The sequence below is a fragment of the Colossoma macropomum genome, unplaced genomic scaffold (genome assembly GCF_904425465.1).
Source record: "Colossoma macropomum unplaced genomic scaffold, Colossoma_macropomum, whole genome shotgun sequence".
In the NCBI taxonomy this organism is placed as follows: domain Eukaryota; kingdom Metazoa; phylum Chordata; class Actinopteri; order Characiformes; family Serrasalmidae; genus Colossoma; species Colossoma macropomum.
The window spans coordinates 29,874,676-29,886,358 of record NW_023494789.1 but is presented as its reverse complement, the minus strand read 5'-3'; the positions used below and the strand labels follow the sequence as shown (position 1 = coordinate 29,886,358).

The window sequence follows — 11,683 nt, the reverse complement described above, 5'->3', positions numbered from 1 at the left end:
AAAAACTCACAGGTGTTATTGTCCATCTTCTACTGTGAGAAGACAAATCAACACTATGAGTCCAGACCTCAACATCATTAAATGTGTGTGAGATTACTTGGATCTTGAGAAGCAGAAAATACACCCAATTTCTAAGACTGAACTTTGGAGGTGTGAAAAAATATCCCTGCACATTTCTTTGAAAAACTGAAATCAAGTCTCCTGAAAAATGTAGATAAATGTGAAAGTGAGACATTTCATGAAAAACCTTAACTCATTTAGAACTTGATGGCATCAACGAATCTCAAAAAAGTTGTGACAGGGCCAACAAAAGGCTGGAAAAGTAAGTGGTACTAATAAAAAACAACTGGAGGAGCAATATGCAACTAACTTACATGACTGGGTATTTAAGAGAGGCAGAGTCTCTCAGAAGCAAAGATGGGCAGAAGTTAACCAATCTGTGAAAAATGTTCCTCAACATAAAATTGCGAAGACTTTGGATAGCTCATCATCTACAGTACATAATATCATCAAAAGATTCAGAGAATCTGGAGAAATCCCTGTATGCAAGGGACAATGTCAACGGACAACGTCATCACTATTGGATGCTCGTGATCTTCAGGCCCTCAGGAGGCACTGCATTAAAAACAGGCATGATTCTGTACTGAAAATCACTGCATGGGCTCACAAACACTTCCAGAAATCACTGTCTCTGAACACAGTTTGCTGCACAATCCACAAATGCAAGTTAAAGCTGTATCATGCATAGAAAAATCCATATATCAACACAATCCAGAAACGCCGCCGTATTCTCTGGGCCAAAGCTCATTTAAAATGGACTGAGGCAAAATGAAAAACTGTTATGTGGTCGAATGAATCAAAATCAAAGTCTTTTTGGAAACCACAGACGCCGTGTCCTGCTTGTTATCAGTGCACAGTTCAAAAGCCTGCACCTCTGATGGTATGAGGTTACATTAATGCCTATGGTGTGGGCAGCTTACACATCTGGAAAGGCACTATCAATCCCGAACAGTATATCACTCTTGTCAGAAGAAAACCTTGTATCTCCATTTTTGTCGTTTTTCAGTTTTTGACATAAATTGAAAAGGCCTGTAGCCTTTCATATTGTGTGTAAATTTTATGAAGAATGGACCAAAAGAAACGGCCCAAAATTACTTGTAAAAAAGTCTAGTTCCATTGATTTACATTAAAAGTAAAGTAGGTTTTTTTCCTTCTTCTATAAAGTTATCATTTTGGAGATACAAGGTTTTCTCCTGACAGTAGCGATATAGAGGTTTTAGAACAACACACACTCCCATCCAGACAATGTTTCTTTCAGGCAAGGCCTTGCATATTTTAGCAAGACAATGCTAAACCACATACTGCATCCATCCCAACAGCATGGCTTTGCAGAAGAAGCACCCGGGTGCTTCTATGTTCTACTGTGAATAAAATATGGGTCTGTGAGATGTATATATATATATATATATATATATATATATATATATATATATATATATATATACACTTCACTATTTATGTCTGACATTGTCAAGTTTGAATCTTTTTAGCATGAGCATTTACGAAGAACAGACATTCAGTCAGCTGCATCCAAAAGTTCACCTGCTTCTGTACGTGTACATGTGTTACTCACTACAGTTTCTTCCTTCCTGACACTAACATGAAACATGCATGGGGTAAAGAGAGAGAGTTCCTCAATCTCTCCATTCTTTCATCTCTTGATCAAACTGATTAGTAACGCACATTTTATTGACCTGGGTTAATCACACATTTCACATCCTTATGGCCTTAATAGGTGCTTGTAATCCATGTAATTTAATTATGAGTATAAGATAACATGGAAATTTACCCTTTGACCCCTAGGCTTATTAATCAGTTATTAGGACTTTCTCAGAGCAGCGGCAGTGGTTTAGTGTTTAAATGTGACACAAGCCAACAGCAAGCCAATCAACAGTGTTAAAGCAATGCCTGAAATGTCAATTTAACTCCTTAAACTGCGGGTTTATTATTCTGTAACTACTATGAATTATCCACTATGCAAAATAATATGTTATATAGTTAATGAGAGTGAGGAATTTACCTCACTCTCATTAACTATCTGGAACACCACAGGTGTCAAAAAGGTACCTTCTTGTGCATCTTTTGTGTATGGACATAGTGCTGTGTACACTATGTACTTTCTCCTCCTTTGGGCACTGCCTCTGCCCAATGTAACCCGAAGGAGGAGAAAGCGAAAGAAGGGCTGAACTGCTGGATGGACACTGTGACCCAGTTTAGATGAAGTTTAACTAGTGTGCCCCCCTGTGACCCACAGCACAATAAAAGAGTCACCTGCACAAGAGAGAGGGAGAGGGAGGAAGAGAGGCAGAGACAGAAAGAGAGAGAGAGAGAGACAGAGAAGGATTACTAGAGAGAGAGAGAGAGAGAGAGAGAGAGAGTTTCCTCAGTTAGCTGGCTCAGAGATTAACTCTTTATTAACAGCTCCTAACAAAAAGTAGTCTCACTCCAGCACTGCTCTACAGCCTCAACTAAACATCAATAATGTCATTAAAAACAGCAAGAATAATTATTTTGAATATTGAGAAAAGAAAATTTTAACTCTATGTAAACTAGAAAGTTATCAGGTCCTAAAATCTCCTGACTGTAAGAGATACAAAGCACAGTCAGATCCTGACAAAGTTCAGACTCAGTCACCACAGTCTGGCCATAGAAAAGGGCAGGTATAAAAATTCCAGGCTGCCCAGAGAGAGAAAACTGTGTGTTCACTGTATGAAGGGTGAGGTTGAGACAGAGATGCACTTTCTTCTTCATTGTGAAAAATTCAAACAGGCATGCAAAACTTTCATAAAGAATTTTAAAAAGCTGAACCCATATTTTGAAAACTTATCATAAGTTAAAAAAATACTAATCAGTCTCGGAGAAGGCTCTCTTCACTGCTAAATATGTAACAACATGTCACTGCCTGAGAGACAGAAACACCCCCCCATACCCCCACCCTTCTGACCCCCAACACTACACACCATATGTATGTATAAACAAATACAAATATATCATTACTTTTCTAATTTGTATAATTAAATGATTTTAAGGATAAGATTTTATTATAATTATAGTCATTAATATTGTTATTATTGTTACTGTTTGCTATAGTTGTTGCCGTTATTGTGATTATTACATTGCTTTGGCAATACTGTACTAGACACAGTCATACTGATGAAGTTATACTGAAGTTGAACATGAGAGGAGAAAAAGAAGGAGAGAGACAGAGATGGACAATGAAATTTAGCAAAAAGAAAATGAAAGTGCAAAAGAGACAAAGAGAAATACTCCAATTTTAACATTTGAGGTCTGACAAACACCAGCATTCTTCATCAGACTGTACAGACAGAGAGTGAGATTACATGCAGACACAGTGAATGATAATATTCACTGTTTTCTTCATATTTCTTTATTTACAGTGCACTATACATTTAGTTGGTCCTAGTGTTAGCCCTGTCATTTCTGGCCTAAAATGTACCAGAACACACCCACAGAACACTACACATGTACAAGAGAGAATGGTACGTAAGCAGGCTACTGAAGAAATGTCTGCTGATCAAGTGCTTGACTTTGTGTTTTTGAGATCAGCTTGTCCTCAACTGCAAAATTGCTGTTCCGCCATCTGCAATGCAATCATTATTATCCTCAGCTGACCTGACAGCAGTTTTCTTTAGAAAGGAGAACTGGTTGCACTCTATTGGTCACACAGCTGACGTCCATTAGGGCCCTTCAGCGATTAACAGCTCAGCTCTGCACCTTCTCCTGGCTTTTGCTGACACCCACTGGTGAAAAGCAATCAGGCTCTGCTGTATTAGGCAGATATGGCTTGTTCAATAGCCTGCACACACTTTTATAACTGAGAATGAACAAACTTGTGTTCTTTGTACACCATATTGAATTATGACCTTTATTTGTTAATTGGTGGTCCTCTACAGGTCAGTATGTAGTCATGAACATGAATAACCCTAATCGCCCATAACGACAGACATCAATCAATCAATCCATCAATCAATAAGTATGTGTTTTACATTACCTTAAAATACAGTGAGTGAGAATCAAACCAAACAGATTAAGTTAATTGGACATTAAACCAAACTAACAGTAGAATTATACTACAGTCATATGCAGAAATAACACCACACCGCTGAATTTTATATGGTTTCTGTTGTGTAGGATGGACAGAAGGACGTTAGCATCTTGAAATGTGAAAATGCATCACCTCTACTAGCTGTAGTGAAGCTCTTCCAGTGAAGCCATTCCATCTGCAGCGAAAGGCACTCCGTCATTTAGAGAGTTGGTTCTTTTGGATCCGTTCCCCAAAAAGAGCAGTTCTTTAGATATTTGGCTCAGTTTTTCTTTACTGTATATTAGTCTTTTGTGCATGCTTCACTCAATCTCACTTTTCTACTGTCGAGCATTAATTACTAAGGAACAATATTTCTCAAAATATTTGCCTATTTCTCAAAATATTTAATTATTTTGAACAACAGCGTTCTTTGTTATTACATCGTTATTATTCAGCAATTACGTGGAAAACAACTGTGGGAGAGAGGAACGGTAGACTAAGCCCTGTGTCGAGTCCTGGGCGTTTTATCGCAATGTTTTCACGCATAGCGCTGCCTAAAACTGGCTTTTCTAAAACTGGCTTTTCGCGAGTAAATATTAATACGCCAGGACATTTCACATCAAATTGAATCCTCGTTGAACCGATTCAGCGTAACCAAGTGAGCCGATTCCCACCGTACCGTTCAGTGAGCCTGTCGGAAAGAGCCGGTGGTTCTCGAGCGGCCCGAGTGACGTAGCAGAGCCCGTGTAGTGTTGACGTGTCTCTAAAGCGCTTCCTCTCACAACGCGGCGGTGATACAGCGCCGGCGGCTCCGCACGGGGAGCTCAGATTCTCAACGACTTTAACGGGAAAGAACACCATGGCTAGTGAGTAACGCTGCTGGAGAAGCGTCTGCTTCTTTAACCAACTTTCTTATTTATGCAATGCCCAATAACTAACTATATTTCTGATTTATCGGACAGACTAGCCAGCTAGCTTACGAGTGATAATGCACTGACATTCATTGATTGAATGTTAGCTAACGTTAGCGTTAGCTAGTTTTCAGTGAAGACGGCTTAATTAAATTTATCAGAGTAGAAGTTCGCTTTTTCTCGATAACGTTAGTTATTTTTCCACGTTGGGTTTATTATAAGGCGTCTAATTTGCACTGAACCTTTTAATTTCTTATTTAATTTTACTTTTTAAAGTTTGCTAGCTGGCTAACTGGTAATACGAGCTAACGTTAACTGGCTCGCTCAGTGTAAGCGTGGACAGCTTAACGTTAACCTTGCTGTTTGAAAAATGTAAATGACGTGATTAATAACGTTAGCTAGCTAGGTTAAATGTCTGGCATGACATAACTGACCATTCAATAACATATGTTAGCTAAGCTAAAGTAGGCAACATAAGCAGCCCAAGTCAGGTCGGGCGTTTAGCTTAGCTAAGCTAAACGGAAGATGGGTTGGGAATAAGGCTTTAGAACTAGCTAGCCACCTAGCTAACCTATATAGGGTAAGTTAACATTAGTCCTGTTACATTTATTTCATATCTGTATTCGACTAAAAGGCAGGGTTTAGGTATTCTTTTTCATTGTTCATATTACTGAAATGAACCCTATGAAATTAGTCAACTGTTGTCCATTCTGCTTTGTGCCAGTTTATGGACCTTCGCTAACGCTGACTAAATTTCTCTTCTGATGACGAGGCTTTAGCACCTTAACAAATCAGTCCATTTTCCGTTCCACTTTGGCTTGCACACATTGAACACACAAGTACATACAATGAAACTTGTCTGAAAATGTTTTTTTCTGATTTTGTGTCGACAAGGGGCGTACGCGAGATGTTTATGCTTAGGAGTTCAAGGAAACTCCTTAAGTCAGGGGTCACCAGTTATCCTTCGAAGGCTGTTGTGGCTGTTTTCATTCCGTTCAGGCAGTAGTACATCTGATTCCAGTTGTTTAAGCAGTTATTCTCAGCCTTCAAACAGTATAGAAGTTTTTTGGAGTGTGCTCCCGCTTGGTGACCCTTGCCTTAAGTAATAAAAGGATCATGTTCATTTCTTTTTGATTATCTCCATTTGTCAAAATTCATTAATCAACATAATACATTGATCAGCTCAACTGCCTTTTGTCGTTTCTCACAACCTTGTTTACTCTGCTTTCAGTTAAGTTCTTGGAGGTGATTAAACCGTTCTGTGCGGTTTTACCTGAAATTCAGAAACCAGAAAGAAAGGTATTTATATTACTGTACTTTTATCTTTTTTGTCTCTGATAAGCCAGGACTGTGTAGTAAATTGTCTTTTAAAACGGTTCCTTGTGCTGTGATTGTACTTTCAGATCCAGTTCAGGGAAAAGGTGCTATGGACAGCCATCACTTTGTTCATCTTTCTTGTGTGCTGTCAGGTATAATTGTTTTATTATTATAGTCAGGCTTAACTGTCAGTATCTTAAAAAGCTCACCATTGCAGGGGTCACATACTTTCATGTACTCCCAAGTTGCATGTTCTGATTGACCCTAACACATATTTTGTCTTATTCTCTCTTTTTCAGATCCCTCTTTTTGGGATCATGTCTTCAGACTCAGCCGATCCATTCTACTGGATGAGAGTCATTCTGGCCTCTAACAGGGGTAAGTATCTGTTTATGTATAAGCATTATTACATCAGTGTGCCATCCTTATTGTGTTGCCATAAGATATTTTCTAGTACTTGCAGACTTTTAAGTCTTGGAACTTAAAGCTTCTGCTTGTGAATTTTTAAATGAGTTTCTTTGATAATGGATTAGATTTTATTAGAACTACTTTTTGTGACATTTTTTAGAAGGCACATGAAATGGAACAGCTTTATCAAGGCAAAATGTTTGCTTACATGGAGTTTATCTTTTTGTTATCAACCACTTGAAGCAAGAGGCCCATTACTAGCTTAATATTTCTTACAGCTCCGGTACACTAGTGGCAGATGAGACGTTTAGCCTGATGTTTCCCTTCAGTGTTTGGGGCTTACTCTTTGATGGGCTTAATGTTTTACTGTGGTTGTTGTAGTCTAATAGTTTACCTGCTACAGGTACGCTGATGGAGTTGGGTATCTCCCCCATCGTGACTTCTGGCCTCATCATGCAGCTGCTGGCTGGAGCTAAAATCATTGAGGTTGGAGATACACCTAAAGACAGAGCACTGTTCAATGGAGCTCAGAAATGTAAGTGTGCTTTGTGTAATTTTTGTATTATGTTTAAATATTATGGACAGAAGAGAAGAAATATCTCATAGGTTTTGACTTTACTCTGAAAGGTTGGTGAATGAACTGAATTTGTGTGTCTTTCTTGCTTAATGTTCCATCTTATTCCATGTGAACTGGCTGCATTCGAAACAGGATATGGCTATATAGACCGAGGAAAATGCTAATCAAGTATTTGTGTATTTGTTTGTAGTGTTTGGAATGATCATCACCATTGGCCAGGCTATCGTGTATGTGATGACAGGCATGTATGGAGACCCCTCAGAGATGGGTGCTGGAATCTGTCTCCTCATCATCATTCAGGTGAGTTAACAAACATGCATCTTAGTTATGAAGAGTGACATGCTGTGTTGGCTATCAGATGCCTTTACTACTGTTATCTTAATAATTGGATACATCCAGTATCACGTTAACTTGTTATTGACTGACAGTATAAAGAATTTGGATAAATAGAATGTGACTCAGGCTGTATTTCTCTTTTGTAGTTGTTTGTGGCTGGTTTAATAGTGCTGCTGCTGGATGAGCTTCTCCAAAAGGGCTATGGCTTGGGCTCAGGCATCTCTCTCTTCATCGCCACCAACATCTGCGAGACCATTGTATGGAAAGCTTTCAGCCCAACAACAGTCAACACAGGCAGAGGTACACATTTAGAATGCCATAGTATTTCCACCTCAGTGTTGACCAAAACAAAATGGGTTGTATGTAACCATAAAGAGGCCTGTCCTCAGAGTTTATACTTTTTGGTAAAGTATCCACTAATTTAACAAAAGTCCACACAAACTAATTAAAACCACAAGTGAGCATATATATATGGTGTGTGTGTTTTGGGACTGGTATTTGCAGATTTTTTTTTCCAATGTTAACGTCCTTCCCAATTATTTCTGAATCAATGTATTAGAACATTACCAAGAGTGGGATATACTAGGGCAAGTACCTTCTTGATGCATTTAGTGTGTTATAGTCTTGTGCATGAATACATTTGAATGCTCACCTGTATTTTTGTGTTTTTTCTGTGCCAAGGTACTGAATTTGAGGGAGCCATTATTGCGCTGTTCCACTTGCTGGCCACGCGAACTGATAAAGTGCGAGCTCTGAGAGAGGCTTTCTACAGGCAAAACCTGCCAAACCTCATGAACCTCATCGCTACAGTCTTTGTCTTTGCTGTGGTTATATACTTCCAGGTCAGTGATAATTTATAATGACGAAAGCAGTAAGACATAATGCTACATACTGAATAAAAATAGATTATAATAGGTCGCACTTCAGGGTGAATATATATATATATATATATAATATATATATGTATATGTATGTATGTATGTATGTATAATTTGATAGATTAAATGAATAAGTGATGTAAATGACAAAAATGATACATTTTACTTCTTTCACTCTCAATGTCAGGGATTCAGAGTTGATTTACCGATCAAGTCTGCACGTTACCGTGGCCAGTACAACACCTACCCTATCAAACTCTTCTACACCTCCAACATCCCCATCATCCTACAGTCTGCGCTGGTGTCCAACCTCTATGTGATCTCTCAGATGCTCTCCACTCGCTTCTCTGGCAACTTTCTGGTCAACCTTTTGGGAACCTGGTCTGTAAGTAGCCTATAGGGACATAAATCGGTTAGATATTGCACATTTATGTTTTCTATTATACATAAATGAGAATATGTGGATATAGCTGATTATATTGCATGCTGCTAGTAGTGGTCAGTCATTTTTTGAGGAAATTAGTAACTTTTTTTGTGAATAATGTCTTGCAGAGAATTATCTTTTTTAGGTACTTAGTTTCTTTGCTTTCGCTGTTAATAGATTCCTTGCATTAGCACATGTTGTTAGTTATGATAATAGAACCTTTCTTCTCTAAAGAGAAAAAATCAGCTAAATTGAGTGTTTTTCAAAGAAGACATTCAAATATGAGTAAAACTTTGAAAATTGCCTGTAGTTGTGCAATACAATAATAGATTAAGTATATCATAGACCCAATGTTGTATTTGGAAAAACAATAACTCTTATTTTTCTGTTATTTGCAGGATACATCATCTGGTGGTCCAGCTCGTGCCTACCCTGTAGGAGGCCTGTGTTACTATCTCTCTCCTCCGGAATCGTTTGGCTCAGTCCTGGAGGATCCGGTCCATGCTGTCATCTACATTGTATTCATGCTGGGATCCTGTGCCTTCTTCTCCAAGACATGGATTGAAGTGTCTGGATCATCTGCCAAAGATGTATGTGTCATCTGCAAGTGCATTGAGTAATCTCTGTGATTGTGAACTGCATCAGCAGACCTTGCCCTAAGTACTGATCTATTTAGAACAGTGCAGAGATGTGGGGGGCTTTTATGTTGGAGGAGTGCTGTTTATATGGAAAAAGATTTCATCTTTCTCTTTTAGGTGGCCAAACAACTCAAGGAACAGCAGATGGTGATGAGGGGACACAGAGAAACATCTATGGTACACGAGCTCAACAGGTTTGTCTCTGCACTCATTCAAGCACACACCTGTTGCTTATAAATTTAAATCCTTCTGTAAAAAACGCTCTAAAATTTCATTTTGAACCCTTCTCTTTGTGCAGGTACATCCCCACAGCAGCTGCATTTGGTGGGCTGTGCATTGGTGGTCTGTCAGTCATGGCTGATTTCCTGGGAGCCATTGGCTCAGGAACAGGAATTTTATTGGCTGTTACCATCATCTACCAGTACTTTGAGATCTTTGTTAAGGAACAGAGCGAAGTTGGAAGCATGGGAGCCCTACTCTTCTAAATTTTCTTCACATGGACACATGCATATGCTGACAGACACCTTATCAAACACTTTTATTATTTTTATGAGTGTTATCATTATTTTATATTTTTTTTTTGTACAATTTGAGTTGAAGTGGTCAATTGTCAACAGTGCTGTCTTGAGAGAACGCCCTGCTGTTGGCCAGTTTGGCCTTGAAATGTTCTCTTTGGTCAGGAAGAGAAATATTTCTGAAATATTCAATGATTAGTCTGTAAAGCTAGATTCTGTGAGCTCAAAGGGTTGCTGGGTGAGCCTGTGTTTTTGAACCGCCCCACCTTGTTTCTCCAAAGTATTTCATGAAACCCTTAAGAATCTTAAGATTCTTCCACAGTTTGTTGGCTTTACAATATTCCACATACTGATGGCAGTGTTGAGGAGAGACTAAATATTAAAGTGCATTAGTTCTTCATTGTGTGTCTCACCTTCACACAGTGGCTCAGTTTTCCGTGTTTAACCCACAGTCTTGCCAGTCTCACACTTCAGAACCATGCTGAAAGGTGTTCTGACCCTGGCAGCTTTCTGTAAAGTCCCTCCAACAGTATGGTCACATGGCGTTATTGATGTTTGCTAGTTTGTAAAGGACATTTGGTTGTGATATAAGCAGGTTTGCCATATCCAAGCAAATGCACTTGTAGAAGATTGCATTGTAGAACAGTCCAACCAAGTTGGTAGGAAGAAGGTAAAACACACTATGCGGTGTGGTCCAGCGTCCCCCTCTTTTTCTTTTTTCTTTTCTTTTTTTATGAGTATGGTTGCCCAAGCTGGAAGCATTTTTCTCTGCATAAGTAAGGCAGAAATGATTCTGAGTGAAAAGGAGTGCTTTGTCTTTGGTGGGTGCTTCTCTGCCTGACTGAAATAGCCTGGATCTTCTTGTGGTAATATTAACAAATTTTTGACTTATCTACAACAGGAAAACAACTTTTTGATGTCTTCTTGACTTAGTGTCTGTATATATGACATTTCATGAAATGTGCCACCATGTAAAATAACTTCTTGTTTTTGAATATGTAAAAAGAAATGCTGTTCCAAACATCTATCTTCTGGAAAGAGTGCTCATTCCCAATAAAAGCGCTTTTTGTGAGAAACTCTGTCAGTGTTGTGGCCAATTTTTTTGGTGGATGAAAAGTTTAGGAACATGAATAAACAGCTGATTAACTCTCCTGTCAAATGCAGTGAATTCACCTGCTTATTCAGCAGAAGGTAATTGTGTAAACACGTCTGCAGTTGAAATGTAATCTCAATATAGTGCCAGTTACTCCTGAATGAACTAAAACAAATCATGAGAGACAGGTGCTTATGGTGGGATTATGCAATATGGACATAAAGAGCGCTGGCTATGTGAAGTGTCATAAATTCACCTACTTATTCTCCCGCTCCCTACTTTGGCCCCCCCCACACACAAAGTTTGGACCCAAACACAGGTTCCTGACCCCTACTCCCCAATACTGAACTCTGACATTCCCAGGGACTGTTACACACTCATCACTTTAACTGCTACATAAACTCATTCTAATTGCACTACTGTTTATAATTGCACTATTTATACCCACCTTAATCTGTATGTGCCTTATGTCACTTTATTG

General features: G+C 38.8%; 1 protein-coding gene across 1 annotated transcript; it reads left to right on the top strand.

Moving 5' to 3' along the window:
• Positions 1-4,837: 4,837 nt before the first annotated feature.
• Positions 4,838-11,188, top strand: sec61a1 (SEC61 translocon subunit alpha 1). The gene is made up of 12 exons (XM_036570838.1): positions 4,838-4,971; positions 6,248-6,315; positions 6,420-6,485; positions 6,633-6,711; positions 7,145-7,276; positions 7,509-7,618; positions 7,801-7,954; positions 8,336-8,496; positions 8,720-8,917; positions 9,355-9,546; positions 9,712-9,788; positions 9,893-11,188. The coding sequence occupies exons 1-12, from the start codon at positions 4,965-4,967 to the stop codon at positions 10,077-10,079; spliced, it is 1,431 nt and encodes a 476-aa protein (XP_036426731.1). The 5' UTR covers positions 4,838-4,964; the 3' UTR covers positions 10,080-11,188.
• Positions 11,189-11,683: the final 495 nt, after the last annotated feature.

Coding starts and splice junctions, on each gene's coding strand:
- sec61a1 (XM_036570838.1), top strand. Junction 7,619..7,800: donor GTCTCCTCATCATCATTCAG/GTGAGTTAACAA, acceptor TCTCTTTTGTAG/TTGTTTGTGGCTGGTTTAAT. Junction 9,789..9,892: donor ATGGTACACGAGCTCAACAG/GTTTGTCTCTGC, acceptor CTCTTTGTGCAG/GTACATCCCCACAGCAGCTG.